At 41.6% G+C, this 19,462-nt stretch overlaps 1 protein-coding gene across 1 annotated transcript in view; it reads left to right on the forward strand.

Moving 5' to 3' along the window:
* Window positions 1-732: 732 nt before the first annotated feature.
* Window positions 733-19,462, forward strand: part of LOC133446245 (NLR family CARD domain-containing protein 3-like) — a 37,327-nt gene continuing 18,597 nt past the window's right edge. Inside the window, exons 1-8 of the mRNA XM_061724237.1 lie at window positions 733-864; window positions 9,079-9,213; window positions 9,296-9,445; window positions 9,572-9,688; window positions 11,659-11,737; window positions 13,956-14,163; window positions 14,734-16,531; window positions 16,834-17,007. Of these exons, the coding sequence (XP_061580221.1) occupies window positions 9,125-9,213; window positions 9,296-9,445; window positions 9,572-9,688; window positions 11,659-11,737; window positions 13,956-14,163; window positions 14,734-16,531; window positions 16,834-17,007 (2,615 nt within the window). The 5' untranslated portion in view covers window positions 733-864; window positions 9,079-9,124. The remainder of the gene's footprint in view (window positions 865-9,078; window positions 9,214-9,295; window positions 9,446-9,571; window positions 9,689-11,658; window positions 11,738-13,955; window positions 14,164-14,733; window positions 16,532-16,833; window positions 17,008-19,462) is intronic.

A 19,462-nucleotide genomic window follows, 5' to 3' on the forward strand; every position in this document is an offset into this window, starting at 1 on the left:
TCAACCTCTGAGCTCCTTGTTCCTTGTTCCTCACGTTACAGTGACAAGATTTTCAAGTTTCTGCAGTAATTTTAACTCTGTTCCCAGAATCCCCTCATTGTTGTTTCACACTTGTTCCAGCTAGCTAGCATGCTAGTCCTGGTGGACTGACTTGGTGGGGGACAGGCTGATTACTTTGGAACATTTCCAACATTTGAAGGATACCAAAGACACAAAATAAAATTAAAGCTGCAAGCAGCGATGAACGGGCCCTCGCACGTGCAATTTTCACCAATAAAAGTCAAAGACTCAAAACCGAGTCCGATGACATCGCCCATGACTCTTTATGTCAAACCATTCAAAAGTTGTGTGAACTATCAAATATGGACCAATCGGTTGAAGGGGGGGGGTGCGTTTTTGGTGTCTATTGTTGCCACGGTAACACTTTTGACTGAGATAAATACTCTGATAAAGACGTGGTTTCCTGTAAACGGAGCTGCTGTCTCTCACCTGGAACAACCCTTTTACCGCTCATTTATGACCCCGGCTCATTTATGACCCCGGCTCATTTATGACCCCGGCTCATTTATGATCCTTTATCATAAACTAAAGGAACAAAGTTTGATTATATCATTGTTTCTTGGCTCGCTGTCATTAGCAGGTAAAAACAGGAGAAGGTGAAGGGTTTGTGTGGAAACAGATCTAGATAGCGTCTGCGTTCAAGGGTCAGATGAAGTGTTTCCTTCAGGAAACTCAGGTTGGTTTATTTTACGCTCCAATCGATTGTGAAGCTGTTCAGTTGCTGTGAGCGACTGTAAAGGGTTTAATCAGGGCAGGAAACGGGTCTGTCCCGGGTCTCAAGAGGATTCTGTCCACCAGCTGAAGGTAAGGTGTTTATCCTCCTCTAGAGCAGCTGTTTCCAGCTGTTTCCAGTTGTCTGAGACATTAAGGAGCTCCAGAGTGGGTAAAGCTGCGTATAGAAAAACCTGCCTGAAGTCGGAAGTGTCAGCAGAGTCTCAGGCTCCGTTTACACATATTAAAAACGCTGGTGTTTTCATGCGTTTTGTTCGTTCGTTTACATGAAAACGAAGCTCAAAGTCTCCAAAAACCATCATTTCTGAAAACTCCGACCAAAGTGGAGATTTGCTTGTAAACGGAGAGAAACAGACATTTAGGCTTCAGAATGTCACTGTTAGAGCCATTTGTCATATATAGAAGGTGATTAATAATTTAGATTTTGCAATGTTTGATTTAAGTGTATTTTGAATCATATGCAGTTTAATATCAGTTCGCAAGGTGTTTGCCTAATAATATTAATAACTGCAGCTTTCTCATTGGTTGCATATTTGTCACGTGATGTACGTGTATTATTGTTCTTTTTTGTGAAGCTATGGAACCGAGAGAGCACACTAGTTTTTCACCGTGCTTACACCAGAATATTATTTGTTATATAATCGCAGTTTTTTGTTTTTGTTGTTGAAAGAAAAGTTTTTCACTAAACCTTTGAAAGAAGAACACGGACTGTGACTTTTATTTGAACTACATGCTCGGAACCATAACTTAGTGCCACCTGTGTTTACAATTTGTTTGGACACTGTCACTTGTATCCGCGATCTTATCCTTTCAATCATTACCCAAAGTTCATGACCATAGGTGAATAATAACAATAAACCCGTGATATCTTAAAATACGAGACGGCATTCATCCCACCCGGGATGGTGCTGCTCTTGTCTCTAGTAATTTGGCCTGTTTTATTAGACCCTCTCCCTGACATCGCAGGGTCCAGGCCAGGATGCAGAGCTGTAATTTAACAAACTTCTCTGCTGCTTCTCGAGGACCAACGCCTGCCAATAAAACTGTAGGATTGCATTATGTCCGTGATTCCCAACCCCCGGTCCCCGGACCGGTACCGGGCCGCAGAGCTGTTCTTACTGGGCCGTGAAATGGCTTGTGTTCCGATCATAATTAGGGCTGCAACGATTCGGCGACGTTGTCCACAAAAATCGATAATCAAAATTGGCACCAGATGGTTTTTTTTTCCAATGGAGTGAGGCATCTCACTTCACTTCACCTCATACAATCTCTGCGGAGAGCCGCGCAACACTCAGCCTCTCAGCGCAGCTTTTTTTTTTTTTTTTTTTCTTGCGTCTCAGCGCAGCTGCGGGTAACACAACAAAAGTTCGGGAGCGTTTTAGCCTGGATACGGCTAATAAAAAGATTACTTGCAAGGTTTGCAAAGCAGACCTTGCTTATCACGGGAGCACGTTGATAATGTACGAGCGTTTGAAGCAGTGCTTTAAGTGGGAAAAAATAAGTGCCGGTACTCTCCCCTTCCAGTCATACAAATATGGGACTATGTAAATTTGTATGTATGTATATATATATATATATATATATATATATATATATATATATATATATATATATATATATATATATATATATATATATATATATATATATATATATATATATATATTAAACTCTCCCACTCTGTTAAAAACCTCCTGTGTTTACCTTCATATTTTCGTTTGGCCGTGCATTTTGTCCCTCCAAGTTATTTCCGTCACAACCACGTCTCATTTATTCATTCACACACGCACTAATATACTTGGGAAACAGTTAGGCACCAAATATGATATATTTAATTTTCTCAGATGGCAAAAATAAGAACTTTATTGATCCCACATAGGAGTAATTCATGTTATGCCGAAAAACAATATATATTCCCCCCTCACAAAAATAAGAAAAATAGAGAAACATATTCTCTCATCAACAAAGCATATTTTACATTTTTATACATTACATTACATTTTGTTGTTATTGTTATTTTATTGTCTGAAAAATGGTTCAAATATATTATTTGAATTTTTTTAAATTTGTTTTGTTGATAAAAAAATATGTCTCTATTTTTGTGAGGGGGGATATATATTGTTTTTCGGCACTACCTTGTTCTTTATAGCTGATATAACATGAATTACTCCTATGTGGGATCAATAAAGTTCTTATTTTTGCCGTCTGAGAAAATTAAATACATTATATTTGGTTCCTAACTGTTTCCCAAGTATATTAGTGCATGTGTGAATGAATAAATGAGACGTAAAACGTACATTTCTTTGTAGAAAGATGCTTTATGAAAATAAGTCCATTTACTTGTATTAGTTTACAGTCTTGAACATCCAATATGGCGGCGACGTCAGTAGGCGATGCAATGATCTGATTGGCTCTCCAGAAACGCTTTGAAACCCGTGCCAAAGATCGCTGATTGGCTTTTAGTTTTGGCACGTCAAAACACTGCCATAACTCGTAGTTGTAAAAAAAGTTTGTAGCTTTTGAAAAAAAGTTTGTAGCTTTGTAAAAAAAACTAGTTTTGTATCTAGAAGTACAAATATGTTTTGCAAGTACAAATATTTTTTGCAAGTACAAATATTTTTTGCACACGCACAAAATATTTCTAGAAGAAGTTTATTTACAGATACAAAATACTTATGGCATTAATTTGAGCCCATACAGCTGATCTGTGATATGAGCAGCTCTCCATGGTTGATGCTGACGGGTTTCAACCCCATGGTTTCAACAAATGATGCACCTGTTCAACCCAGAGAACGTCCTGCCATCCAGAACCCATTTCACCCACTTGATGGAGAAAAAATTAGACAAATAAAAAATTTATTTTATTTTATCATTTATTTTTTATATAACACAATTGGCTGTCCTTAAAAAATGAAAAATAATGGACAGAGGTTTATTTATTTATGGCTTTATATCTATACTGCCTGATTACTGTGCCTGTCCTTGGCTTTTTTATTTACTTTTTGTATGAACAGCAGCAAAGTTGAATAAAATATCTATTTTTCATTGAAGTACCCATCTTTCTCGTGTTTATTATCATTTGCCACATAATTAAAGCAACCTCATACTAAATTTAAGAAAAAATTACTAATTATCCGATTAATCGACTAATTGATGACTAGTTGACTATTAAAATAGTCGTTAGTTGCAGCCCTATTTAAAATGCATTGTTTTTTTCTAAAATGTTTATTAAAATTGACATAAATTGTCAACCGGTCCACAAGCTTTTTTGTTCATACTTCTGCTGGTCCTTGGCACAAAAAAGGTTGGGAACCCCTGCATTATGTAATTGGTGACTCTAAAACTGTAGGATTACATGATATTGGCGACTCTGGCCAGGTGCCTAGCAAAATAGAAGTGGTTTCAGTTCCCCGCCCTCCAAAAGTTCACCAGGTGCAGCGTTATAGAGGCGTTAACCAAGATAACCTTGTAAAAATTAAAACCAATGCACATTTGGTACCAATTACAGACCGAAAAATTAGATGCGGACTACTAAATATACGATCATTAAGCTCTAAGTCTCTGTTAGTAAATGATATAATTACAGAGAGCAGGAGTGATATTTTCTGCTTAACAGAAACATGGTTACAGGAGGAAGAGTATGTTAGTTTGAATGAATCAACTCCGCCCGGCTACTTTAATCATCACATTCCTAGAAGCACGGGCCGAGGCGGAGGAGTCGCAGCAATTTATAACTCCGGTCTCCAAACAAAAATTTAATAATTGAAGTGCAATTATAATACATTTGAAGCCTCACACTTAGTCTGAAAAACCGACGCACTGTTTTAATCATACTCTCGATCTCGTTCTCACCTACGGTGTTGAAACTGATGGTCTGTTGGTGTCACCTGTAAACTCCCTTTTATCCGACCATTATTTAATAACGTTTGAATTGAATGTTGTTGATGTTGAAGTGCAAAATAGGAGGTATTATTTTAGCAGATGTTTGTCTGATGAAGCTATTGCTAAATTTAAGGAGACCATTGCTCATCTTGCGACAGTGGAAAATAGTGAAGCCTCTACTGAAGCAATAGAGGCCAGTGACCTGGGTTCTACCTCTGATGTTGATGTTGATTTTCTTGTTAGTAACACTGCTGATTTCCTGCATTCAGCTTTAGATGAAGTTGCTCCTTTGAAAAGGAGGGTTTCTAGCCACAGGAGCTTAACTCCCTGGTACAATTGAGATATTCGCATGTTGAAACAAAACGTGCGTAAAATAGAAAGGAAGTGGCACTCTTGTAGGTCTGTAGACTCTCATCGTGAATGGAAAGATATTCTAATAGTATATAAAAAAGCCATTCGCAAAGCCAGAACAGCTTATTATTCAACGTTGATAGAGGATAACAAAAGTAACCCACGTTTTCTGTTCAGCACTGTAGCCAGGCTGACAAAGAGTCACAACTCTGTTGAGCCGTGCATTCCTGCAGCTCTCAGTAGTGAAGACTTTATGGGCTTCTTTAACAGTAAAATCACGAGAATTAGAGAAGAAATCAACCAGCCGGTTGTGGGCGTTTCTTCAGCTTTAGCGACTTCCCTAGGCTCTGACTTATCTCTAGACTGTTTTGATCCTATAGACCTCCCTGAGCTGACCTCACTCGTCAATAGAGCTAAGTCAACCACATGTATGTTAGACCCCATCCCGACTCCACTATTCAAAAATGTTTTTTCTCTTATTGGTACGACAATACTGGACCAAATTAACTTATCCCTAAGTTTAGGATATGTACCACAGGTTTTCAAAGTCGCAGTAATTAAACCTTTACTTAAAAAACCTTCTCTCGACCCAGACACCTTAGCTAATTATAGACCAATTTCCAACCTTCCATTTGTGTCTAAAATTCTGGAAAAGGCAGTTTCAAGCCAGTTATGTGACTATTTGTATAGAAATGATCTGTTTGAAGTCTTTCAGTCAGGGTTCAGAATGCATCATAGCACAGAGACAGCACTGTTTCGAGTTACGAATGACCTCCTTATGGCCTCAGATAAGGGATTAGTGTCCATACTGGTTCTACTGGACCTCAGATAAGGGATTAGTGTCCATACTGGTTGTACTGGACCTCAGATAAGGGATTAGTGTCCTTACTGGTTCTACTGGACCTCAGATAAGGAATTAGTGTCCATACTGGTTCTACTGGACCTCAGATAAGGGATTAGTGTCCATACTGGTTCTACTGGACCTCAGATAAGGGATTAGTGTCCATACTGGTTCTACTGGACCTCAGATAAGGGATTAGTGTCCATACTGGTTCTACTGGACCTCAGATAAGGGATTAGTTTCCATACTGGTTCTACTGGACCTCAGATAAGGGATTAGTGTCCATACTGGTTCTACTGGACCTCAGATAAGGGATTAGTTTCCATACTGGTTGTACTGGACCTCAGATAAGGGATTAGTGTCCATACTGGTTCTACTGGACCTCAGATAAGGGATTAGTGTCCATACTGGTTCTACTGGACCTCAGATAAGGGATTAGTGTCCATACTACATGGGGGTGTCACCTTGGGGGGAAAATGAAACCTATAGAGTGAGTTGCATGCTTTTTATTAACATGTCTGTCTTATTTATTATAGCACTTTTTCCAGCACTTACCTTTTTAGCATTTATTCCTATTGTCTTATCTGTAATGTATTATACTAATCCCTTGGTTTTTTTTCCCCCTCTTGGTGCCATCCCCTCGGTCTTAATAGGAGAAAACGTACGCCCATCCAAGACATAAGTCCCTATTAAATTTATTTTTATATATATAATTTTTTTTTTTTTTTTTTTTTTTTTTTTTTTTTTTTTTCTCAACAAAAGTTATTTTTCAATAAAAAGATACAGTTTTTGCCTGTTTGTTTTTTCTTGGTTGGTTTTTGATCCTTGCCACGGATCCCCTCTGTCCGTCCTTCTGGTTCTGCTTGGGGTTCGAACCCTCGGCACAGGTGTGGAAGACAACCGTGCTCCCACTGCTCTATCCCTCTTCCCAGTACAGTAGGCTCGTGCACCATATTTAAAATCACAAAAACCTAACCCTAACCCCAACCCCAACCCTAACCCTAACTCTAACCCTAACCCCGTAACCCTAACCCTAAACCCTAACCCTAACCCCGTAACCCTAACCCTAAACCCTAAACCCTAACCCCGTAACCCTAACCCTAAACCCTAAACCCTAACCCTAACCCCGTAACCTTAACCCTAAACCCTAACCCTAACCCCGTAACCCTAACCCTAAACCCTAAACCCTAACCCTAACCCCGTAACCCTAACCCTAAACCCTAACCCTACCACACTAAAGGTCATCTGGAGATAATAAAACACTGAAGCAGTGAGAGCTAGAATGCTCCATGACTTAAATCTAATTCTGACATCCCAGCTGAACAGGAATATTCCACCTCTTCTACGCTGCATCTGTTACAGATATATTTGGAAAGGTTTTGGAAGTATGTCCAGGTAATCTTGGAAGATCTGTGAGGTTGAAAGCTGAGTCCAGTATTATCCAGAGACCCATCTCTAAGATGTACATGGTATCAGGGCTCCAGGTGACTGTTGTGAGCCACATGAAGGTGTTTGTCTACTTTGTAATATCCATTTGAGGATTGTTCTGTTTGAATATCCTTTAGCTGATTAGGGGCCGGTGTGTACAGTGTGTCGTATTTTACGTCTTATTTTCTGTGTGCTGTCAACGCACCTTATACATTGCATTTTCATAATCAGACAAGCACTTATGATATGAACTTACTTCAGCTATTAGTTTCTTTATCATTTTAGAGCTAACTTTCCCAGTAGCAGGATGTTAGTCTTAAAATCCTATAATCACTTTAAGCCATGTTCTCCTCCATATGTTAATTTGTTTAAGTAGGAACGCTACATATTTTATGGTGTCAGGCGTTTTCGAAGTTTGAGTTAATCAAAAATAAACAAACTGAAGAAATCCTGGATGAATGGGTCAGCGCTGCACCGCTGCATTGCTGCACCGCTGCACCGCTGCACCGCTGCAACGCTGCACCACTGCATTGCTGCACCGCTGCATTGCTGCACCGCTGCACCACTGCATTGCTGCACCGCTGCACCGCTGCACCGCTACACCGCGTGTACGTTGTCTCCTGCTGTGATGATATCCGCAGCTTTTATATTAAGGTGGACTGAAAATCTATTTTCCGGGTGAAGCAACTAATCACCGGAAGTTAATGCATGTTGTTGAAATGTAAGTGCTCTGACAGACAACGATTACAGCGAGTCACGGATTCCGAGCAATACTGCTCCCCTCAGAAAAAGTTCTGGCGTAGCTAACGAGAAAGCTGTCACTCCACTGTCACACTGTTGCCATAGTATTTGGAAATAAATGAAAGTTGAGAAACAAGAGAATGAATCCACAGTGAATTAACAAACATATCATTATCACATTTTCTCTGACAGATCGCACTGATGCGAGCATTCATTAATTTCTTTTTTTGCTCATGTCTGTTTGAATTCTACTGAGGATTTGTTTAAAGTGAAATGTATTATTTATTTTTTAAAGTTTGAGGCTGCAACGAATGGTTCCACATTTTAATAGAAATTGTCAAAATAATTTGTATTTATTTTAAAATCTTGTGATGAATGAAAAATGCTGAATGAATGTGTGTGATGATCTGCTAAGTTTTGTCTCATAGCTGTTAACCCAATTAACGTTTTATTTGGCGGTGAGTTCATGACAAATTGATGTGTTGAAAAAGAAGGGAGAAACAATTTGACGCTGTAATATGATCTAACATTTTGGCCGCTGCACTCCTCCATCCCAACTGAACTGTTGTTAACCTGTTGAAAACTATCAGTGGGCGTAGCCAATGACTGACATGATGACGTCATGTTATGTTATTCATTACTTGCTTGAAAGTATTACCTTTCCAACATTTGAAGGATACGAAAGAAACAAAAATTAAAATCGAGCCAAGTGACCTCTACTGCTCAGTAGAAGCAAAAAAAAACTAAGGAGAGGAACAAATTTGTTCCAAAAAGAGGAACAAACCACTAACTAATCAGATGAACAAAGCTAAGACAGCGAGTAGAACTTTGTTGACTTTTATTTCTAATCAAGAGAAAAGATATCACATTTAAATGAACAGTCATGACATCGTTTTGGTCGGCGTGTGCCACATTAAACCCTAACCCTAACCCTAACCCTAACCCTACCACACTAAAGGTCATCTGGAGATAATAAAACGTGGAAACCAGAGCAGGATCTGCTGATCTCTGTCCAACACCAGTGATGTGTGTTTGCTCTGCAGATGAAGGTGTGTGTGTGTGAGCTGATGTGGACGTGAATTCAGCAGAATGGACCAGTGTGAGGACGGAGAGGACGGAGTCCCTCCCTCTAAAACCTCTCTGTGTGGGGAACATGAGAGTCGGAGCAAAGCTCAGAGGTGAGATGAAAATCTCTAACTGTCCCTGACTCTTCTGCATATCAGAGTTCAAGACTCACATCACCAAACATCATTATTACAGGAATCAACCTGGACCTGGACCTGGACCTGGACCTGGACCTGGACCTGGACCTGGACCTGGACCTGGATCCAGCTGTGTATCCTTGAAGAGCAACCGATTAAAAGACTTGGTAAACTTCTTTGAAGGAGACCAGGGTTCTGCTGTAAAGACGTGAGTGTGTCCAAATGCTGCCAATGATTTATGTTTAATACTTTTTGAATAGACTAAATATTTGTATCTGTATAACTTCTTATTCATATAATAGAATATGTACATTGAACTTTTGTCTTCTATCAGGATCCATCAGAAAGGAGACTCTCTTGAACATGAACCCAGCTGTTTGTCCTTGAAGAGCGACCGGTCAAAGAACTGGTTTATTAACTTTAAAGGAGACCAACATTCTTCTTCAGAGAGGTGAGATGTATTTAAACACATTAAATGTATTTAAATCAGTCCTCGTGTTAAGAAATGTCTATGTTTCTTCCTGAGTAGATGGTGTAGTCCTGGACCCCTGTGGTCCTCCATCACCTGATGGTGATCTGAGCTTCCTCCTCATAGATCTTCATCTCCTGTCAGGAGCTTTTTCCTCTGGTCGACACATCTGGAGGTCTCACCTTCCAGAGGACTGATCCTGATAATGATCCAGAGTTCCTCTTACTGATGATGGTCCAGAGTTCCTCTTACTGATCCTGATGATGGTCCAGAGTTCCTCTTACTGATCCTGATGATGGTCCAGAGTTCCTCTTACTGATGATGGTCCAGAGTTCCTCTTACTGATCCTGATGATGGTCCAGAGTTCCTCTTACTGATCCTGATGATGGTCCAGAGTTCCTCTTACTGATCCTGATGATGGTCCAGAGTTCCTCTTACTGATCCTGATAATGGTCCAGAGTTCATCTTACTGATCCTGATGATGGTCCAGAGTTCCTCTAACTGATCCTGATGATGGTCCAGAGTTCCTCTTACTGATGATGGTCCAGAGTTCCTCTTACTGATGATGATCCAGAGTTCCTCTTACTGATCCTGATGATGGTCCAGAGTTCCTCTTACTGATCCTGATGATGGTCCAGAGTTCCTCTTACTGATCCTGATGATGGTCCAGAGTTCCTCTTACTGATGATGATGATGGTCCAGAGTTCCTCTTACTGATCCTGATGATGGTCCAGAGTTCCTCTTACTGATGATGGTCCAGAGTTCCTCTTACTGATGATGATGATGGTCGAGAGTTCCTCTTACTGATGATGATGATGGTCCAGAGTTCCTCTTACTGATGATGGTCCAGAGTTCCTCTTACTGATCCTGATGATGGTCCAGAGTTCCTCTTACTGATCCTGATGATGGTCCAGAGTTCCTCTTACTGATCCTGATGATGGTCCAGAGTTCCTCTTACTGATCCTGATGATGGTCCAGAGTTCCTCTCACTGGTCCTGATGATGGTCCAGAGTTCCTCTTACTGATCCTGATGATGGTCCAGAGTTCCTCTTACTGATGATGGTCCAGAGTTCCTCTTACTGATGATGATCCAGAGTTCCTCTTACTGATCCTGATGATGATCCAGAGTTCCTCTTACTGATCCTGATGATGGTCCAGAGTTCCTCTTACTGATGATGGTCCAGAGTTCCTCTTACTGATCCTGATGATGGTCCAGAGTTCCTCTTACTGATGATGGTCCAGAGTTCCTCTTACTGATGATGGTCCAGAGTTCCTCTTACTGATGATGGTCCAGAGTTCCTCTTACTGATGATGGTCCAGAGTTCCTCTTACCGATCCTGATGATGGTCCAGAGTTCCTCTTACTGATGATGGTCCAGAGTTCCTCTAACTGATCCTGATGATGGTCCAGAGTTCCTCTTACTGATGATGGTCCAGAGTTCCTCTTACCGATCCTGATGATGGTCCAGAGTTCCTCTTACTGATCCTGATGATGGTCCAGAGTTCCTCTTACTGATCCTGATGATGGTCCAGAGTTCCTCTTACTGATCCTGATGATGGTCCAGAGTTCCTCTTACTGATCCTGATGATGGTCCAGAGTTCCTCTTACTGATCCTGATGATGGTCCAGAGTTCCTCTTACTGATCCTGATGATGGTCCAGAGTTCCTCTTACTGATCCTGATGATGGTCCAGAGTTCCTCTTACTGATCCTGATGATGGTCCAGAGTTCCTCAGCTGCTTCATGTCTCCATCAGTCCATGTTCTTGATCTTGTTGTAACTTTTCACTGAGGTCACATGTCCTCGTTGGATCATCAGGACTAGTCAACCTTCACCACCACCAGTCCTCTGGTGGACTGTCCTCATCCCAACAGGACTTCATGGACCTTCAGCTGCTGTTTGTCTCTGTGAGGACAGACATGATGTGAGCTAATTCTTCCTGGTTCCTCCACAGAGTGGACCAGCAGATCTCAGAGTCCCCCAGCGGTCCGTCTGTCCAGCAGCATCAGACCCAGCTGGACTCCGTCTTTCAGGTCTGTCCATGAACAACAACTGTCTCCACCTGTCCTGATGTCCATCTGCATGCTGGTCTCTGGAGACCAGTGGACTGTCAGTCTGTCCAACATGGACCTGATGTTTGTCTCCATGCTGGTCTCTGGAGACCAGTGGACTGTCAGTCTGTCCATCATGGACCTGATGTTTGTCTCCATGCTGGTCTCTGGAGACCAGTGGACTGTCAGTCTGTCCATCATGGACCTGATGTTTGTCTCCATGCTGGTCTCTGGAGATCAGTGGACTGTCAGTTTGTCCATCATGGACCTGATGTTTGTCTCCATGCTGGTCTCTGGAGACCAGTGGAATGTCAGTCTGTCCATCATGGACCTGATGTTTGTCTCCATGCTGGTCTCTGGAGACCAGTGGACTGTCAGTATGTCCATCATGGACCTGATGTTTGTCTCCATGCTGGTCTCTGGAGACCAGTGGACTGTCAGTCTGTCCATCATGGACCTGATGTTTGTCTCCACGCTGGTCTCTGGAGACCAGTGGACTGTCAGTCTGTCCATCATGGACCTGATGTTTGTCTCCATGCTGGTCTCTGGAGACCAGTGGACTGTCAGTAGGGGTGTAACGATACACTAATCTCACGATACGGTACTATACACGATATTGAGGTCACGATAACGATACGATATTATAGCCGTATTTTATTAACAACCTTGAATGAGGAACATATGACTGGAAAAAATGTCTTTTATTTGAAAGACACAGAATACAAAACAATGCTGTGCGTTTGCCCTATTGTTACAGTTTGTCATGCTTTATAACTGTTTCAGTTTTAAAGAGAAAGCCAGGCCAACCATTTTCCACAAACTGAACTAAAAGTAAATGTCAGGTTTGCGTTATGATCTTCAGTTTCATACAAGTACAAATATTTAGACACAAACTGAATAGTTTCTCTCATGTATGACTTGACTTTTTTCTTTTCCAGAAATGTAACAACTAAAATTAAATAAATAAATAAATAAATAAAAGTAAATAAATACCGTATTGGCCCGAATATAAGATGGTGTTTTTCGCATTTAAATAAGACATTATACCCATTTACAATGCTAGATGGCGCCAGATACCTTTAAAGCGAATGCTGAATTTAACTCCCCAGGCCAAAGCAAACCCCTGTCACGAAGAAGAAAAATAAAAATAGCGGTAGCACGAAGAAGAGAAATACAAAATAGCGGTAAGAAAGAAAAGAGAAGAAAATAAGAGAAGAGATAACAGAAAGTGGAGAAACGTAGCGACAATCTTGAGAAAAGTGGGCGGAAGATCGGCAGGTGAACCGGCAGCTGAGGAGAAGTTATGATGCAAACTTCAAGATGATGATTTGAATGAGGCAAAATAACTGGCTTTTTCTCTCCAATATATTGTTATAATCATTTGTATCAGATGTACCGTAATTATTTTCTGTATAAAAATTGAATTTGGTGTTCAAAAAGTCTTTTTTTAAACTTGAGTCTTGACAAAGAGGGTCGTCTTATAATCAGGGTCGTCTTATATTCGGGCCAATACGGTATATACAATTTTACATCATAAAAAAGACTGATTCATGCTCACCTTATAAGTGTAAGAGGAGATTTATTTTTGTTAAGAAGGTTATTTTGGTAATTCAGGGTTCATTATTTTATAAATATATTCTTTATATTCTGTAAATCATGGACTATAATAACACTAGTCAGTTTATCTGTAGTGATTAGTCTGTTTTAGATTGGGCGGAGTGATACGCCACAGTACGGCACTAGGTGCTGTGTTGATGTTCTAAAATCCTACACTGTTGAGGGACATTAAAGTACACTGGAACTCAGCAGAAGTTTCCCCGTGTTTATCCTACTCACCACCCCAAAAAGGTTTAATTTAATAAGGTAAGGCTTAACTCTACACCAGCCTTACATCAGTAAAAGTTCAGAGCTCAAAACGGGACCGCAAAACGGGACTACTTTCTTTTGAGCGGAGTAAGATTTTGGTCCGCGCGGCCGCGGTCGGATGCGCGTTACTAGTCAACATAGAATATATTAATATTAATAACCCAATATCGCAATACACTTTGTCACCTCCACGACACGTTTCGTGACGTTTTTGTATCGTGAAATTTCGTGATATATTGTTACACCCCTAATTGTCAGTCTGTCCATCATGGACCTGATGTTTGTCTCCGTGGTTTCAGTCTGGTTGTGTCCTTCATGTGGTCTTCTGTTCCAGCTGCTGGAGGACGACATCGTCCTGTTTGTGAAGGACGAGCTGAAGAAGATCCAGAAGGGTCTGAGTCCAGATTACCCAGAATCCCTAGAGCATGTGTTGCAGGGTGAGGATGAAGAGCAGAGGAGCATCAGAGATACGTTTGTGAAGATCACAGTGAACTTCCTGAGGAGAATGAAGCAGGAGGAGCTGGCTGAGCGTCTGCAGAGCAGTAAGAGGATTTCTATGAACATTTAAGCTGCCGGATAAATGACCCAGAATGCCTCAGGAGACGAACAACATTCACAGATCAGCCAGAACATTCACCCCTACATGGCACCCCCCCTAGAGTAGCACCTCCCTGTACAGGACAGCATTAATATGTTTAACCGACCAACACCATTGTAGTCCTGGTTTTCCTCTTCCAGGAATCCTGCTGAACTCCAGATTGTCTTGATGGTTCTAAAGATTATTTGATCAGATCATCTTCTGGATTTTTCCAACCCTAAACCTTGAAAATCCACTTCACAGACACCACAGCAATAACAAGAACACAACAACCCACAAACCCACAACCCATCAGGGCTGTACTGCTAACATCCTGGTACTAGAAACTCCAGGATCCCAGATGTTCTTGTCACTTCCACGTCCTGAATGTTCAGAGGTGTTTGGTGGTAAAAGTGGTATATTGGATAGCTCATCGTAACGTTAGAGTTGATCAGTGTCGGTTCACATCCCGATTCTTTAGGAGAATGAAGTTGAACTTTACACTAATTGCTTTCTTTTTTCCACTTTTATTAAGGTTCTTTTGCTGCAGTTTGTAAAAAGCGGCTGAAGTCTAAGCTGAAGAAGAAGTACCAGTGTGTTTCTGAGGGGATTGTTAAAGCAGGAAACCCAACCCTTCTGGAGCAGATCTACACGGAGCTCTACATCACAGAGGGAGGGACCGGAGAGGTCAACGATGAACATGAAGTCAGACAGATTGAAGCAGCTTCCAGGAAACCAGACAGAGCAGAAACAGCCATCAGACAGGAAGACATCTTTAAACCCCCACCTGGAAGAGATGAACCAATCAGAACGGTGATGACGATGGGAGTGGCCGGCATCGGGAAAACAGTCCTAACACAGAAGTTCAGTCTGGACTGGGCTGAAGGCAGAACCAACCAGGACATCCAGTTCCTGCTTCCATTCACCTTCAGACAGCTGAATGTGCTGAGAGAGGAGAAGTTCAGCTTGGTGGATCTTGTTCATCGATTCTTCTCTGAAACCAGAGAAATGTGCAGCTTTGAAGAGTTCGAGGTCGTGTTCATCTTTGACGGTCTGGATGAGAATCGACTTCCTCTGGACTTCCACAACAATGAGTTTATGACTGATGTTACAGAGTCCACCTCAGTAGATGTGCTGCTGACAAACCTCATCACGGGGAACCTGCTTCCTTCTGCTCGTCTCTGGATCACCACACGACCCGCAGCAGCCAATCAGATCCCTCCTGACTGTGTTGCCATGGTGACAGAAGTCAGAGGGTTCACTGACCCACAGAAGGAGGAATACTTCAGGAAGAGGATCAGAGAAGAGGAGAAGACCAGCAGGATCATCTCCCACATCAAGACATCACAGAGCCTCCACATCATGTGCCACATCCCAGTATTCTGCTGGATCACTGCTACGGTCCTGGAGAACGTCCTGGAGAACGTCCTGGAAACCAGAGAGGGAGGGGAGCTGCCCAAGACCCTGACCGAGATGTACATCCGCTTCCTGGTGGTCCAGGCCAAACTGAAGAAGGTCAAGTATGATGGAGGAGCTGAGACGGATCCACACTGGAGTCCAGAGAGCAGGAAGATGGTGGAGTCTCTGGGAAAACTGGCTTTTGAGCAGCTGCAGAAAGGAAACCTGATCTTCTATGAACCAGACCTGAGAGAGTGTGGCATCAATGTCAGAGAGGCTTCAGTGTACTCAGGAGTGTTCACACAGATCGTTAGAGAGGAGAGCAGCCTGTACCAGGACCATGTCTTCTGCTTCATCCATCTGAGTGTTCAGGAGTTTCTGGCTGCTCTTCATGTCCATCAGACCTTCATCAGCTCTGGAGTCAACCTGCTGGAGGAGCAAAAGAAAACTTCCTGGTGGTTTAAAAAAAGAGCAGAGACTCAGCTCTATCAGACAGCTGTGGACAAGGCCTTACAGAGTCCAAACGGACACCTGGACTTGTTCCTGCGCTTCCTCCTGGGCCTTTCACTGGAGACCAATCAGAACCTCCTACGAGGTTTGATGGAACCAAAACAAAGAAGATCACAGAACAATCAGGAAACAGTTGAATACGTCAAGAAGAAGATCAGTGAGGATCTGTCTGCAGAGAGAAGCATCAACCTGTTCCACTGTCTGAATGAACTGAACGATCGGTCTCTGGTGGAGGAGGTCCAACAGTCCCTGAGGTCAGGACGTCTCTCCACAGATAAACTGTCTCCTGCTCAGTGGTCGGCTCTGGTCTTCCTCTTACTGTCATCAGAAGAAGATCTGGAGGTGTTTGACCTGAAGAAGTTCTCAGCTTCAGAGGAGGCTCTACGGAAGCTGCTGCCGGTGGTCAAAGCCTCCAAGAAAGCTGAGTAAGGACGAACACGGACACGTCTGTTTTAATTACAATCACATGTTCTTGGAGGAAACCAGTTAAATTAACTGTTCAACTAAGTTCAGGTTCATGTGAGACAAGTTCTCCTCAATGATTCATCTCAGGAAACTTTACATGTACAGAAGACAAATGCAGCTTTGATCAAGACTGTAGTGCAGCAACATTTATTGATTAATAGTTGAATTGATCAGTATTCATTGATATATCATGTATATCTTTGTTAAATGACATAATCTACTTTTAAATGACCTCATGATCTCTCTTTAATCTCCTCTGCAGGTTGTGGGGCTGTTACCTCTCAGAGGACATCTGTCCACTTCTGTCCTCAGTTCTCAGCTCTCAGTCCTCCAGTCTGACAGAACTGGACCTGAGCAACAACCCCCTGCAGGATTCTGGACTGGAGCAGCTGTGTCCTGGACTGGAGAGTCCACACTGTCACCTGGTGTCTCTCAGGTCAGAATCCACCAAGTGTTCAACTGGTGACCGTTACAACTGTTTGTTTGGTTGTTTTATTAGATCCCCGTTAGCTGCTGACCTTTCACAGCAGTTTCTCTGGGGTCTCATCAGAATCATCAGCTGAACCTCAACATTATCATTAATTAACATACATAAACATAATGCTCACAACTCAGAGACAACAGACACTAGGACACCTCCTAAAAGTAAAAAAAACAACAACATTATAATCAGCACAATGGCATTACATTTCCTCTTTTGAAAGTCAGGATTTACATTTTCTCATCACACTCTCAAACAAAATATTAAAAATCAAATGAATAGCTCAATTTAAAACAGAATAAAACATATTTTCCATTTTTCAACAACACAACAACTTTCTGGACAGTGTGAGATAGAACAAACAATCATGTGTTGTTAACATTTTAACACTCCCTTCAGCAAAACTACACACACAAACACAAAATAAATAGAGGAAAAGGAAACAGTGTAAACACAATATTGTGTAATAGCTCAATTCTTAACAGTCCCTTTTATTCTCCTGAGTAAACAAAAATAACTTGAGCTTCTTCTTAAAGCTTATCATATTATGTAAAGTCCAAAGGTCTGGTAATTCACTCCACACCACCATCGCTCTGTGATTCATTGTCTGTAGTTTATTCATAACTACTTTATTGATTAAACTCATCAATGAATATTGCCTCCTACATTCTCCACTTCCCCAGGATGGATGGGGATTCATTACTTCCACTGGTCTGATAAAGGCACTGAATGACTCAGCCAGCTGCTTTGTTCTGATTTACCTGCAGCCTGGCCAGGTTACGTTTGGTCGTACTGGACCAAATCACGGAGCAATAATCTACATTTGACAAGACCGATGTGTGTATCACCTGTTTAATCAAATCATTAGGCAGAAACTTCCTGCAGTGTTTAATCACAGCTGTACCTCCATTCTCTGCACTATTAGGTCAACTTGTCTATTCCAGGACATTGTTTTTTGTATGACTTATTTATGAAACTTTGAGAAAACAAATATACAAAACACCACCTACACAGAGAGAAACTGATGCATATATGAATATTTGACTCTCTACAACATCCCCTAATACCTTCACTTCTGTTACTTGCTCTATCACTACATCACCCATAGTTAAGCATAGCAGAAAATAAATGTTTTGAACCTAAAACAGTACACTTTCTCTTGACCTGATTCAGAACTCATTTGTTTCTTATCATCCATTTGTATGTTCATTTTAATTCCACTCTTTAAACCTCAGTTACATCAGTAGGCACATTTGCCGATGTATAAACTGTCAAATCGTCAGCATACATTGCAGTGGTCGCATGATTTAGAATAAACAGTAAATCATTGATGAATATTGAAAATAAAAGCAGACCCAAAGAACTCCCTTGGGGAACCCCACAGCTCACGCTCTCAGCTTGGAATCACTACCATTAAAGTATTCAGTGCTTTTCCCATCAGACAAATAACTCTTACCACATGCAATAGTAGCTGATTCAAAACCATAGCAGGGTAACTTATTCAATAACCCAATCGTACGTCATTTGAGCTAGTGTCGTAGCTGTGGAGTGGCCTTTCTTGTATGAATGTTAATATTCTGAATTTAACCTATTTTTCAAAAACCCGTACAACATCCTGACACTAAATGACGGTTTTGAAGTGTTCCAGTCCGGTTTCCGGCCACATCACAGCACTGAGACGGCTCAAGTAAAGGTCCTTAATGATATCCACTCCAATACTGGCAACATTTCAGTCTTAGTCCTCCTGGATCTCAGTGCTGCTTTCAACACAATCAACAAGAACATCTTGATAGACAGTTTGAAGAACTGGGTGGGACTTTCTAGCACAGCTCTAACCTGGTTCAGTCCTATCTAAAAGACAAAGAATATTTTGTCTCTTTAGGTAACTACAAATCAGAGTTAACACAAATAACATGTGGAGTTCCTCAAGGTTCAATTCTGAACCCAGAAATCAGGGAGTGGTTCTGGACTCAGACCTGAACAGCCACATTAAGACAGTAGTGAAGTCAGTTATCACTTAACATGATCACAGCGGCCAAACAAACCGTAACCACAGCTGCTACACATGACGCTGGTGACGTTTCTGTCCATAATGAGACGTTCTGAAGCCTAAATGTCCCTTTCTCTCCCTTTACAAGCAAATCTCCGCTTTGGCCGGAGTTTTCAGGAATGATGGTTTTTGGAGACTTTGAGCTTCGTTTTCGTGTAAACGAACGGCTAAAACTCATGAAAACAGTAGCGTTGTTGCTGCGTGTAAGCGAGGCCTCAGACCTGGACAGGTTGGACTGACGGCTACAGGTGGAGCGTCAAAGTGATCGTCCTGACAGGAAGTGTCTTAGATCCTCCCGTGTGGGTTTAATTCAGAAATGTCCTTTAATCAAGCAGATCATTAGTTGTTCAAGCAAAGACT

This window comes from Cololabis saira, chromosome 6 (genome assembly GCF_033807715.1).
Source record: "Cololabis saira isolate AMF1-May2022 chromosome 6, fColSai1.1, whole genome shotgun sequence".
Lineage (NCBI taxonomy): Eukaryota > Metazoa > Chordata > Actinopteri > Beloniformes > Belonidae > Cololabis > Cololabis saira.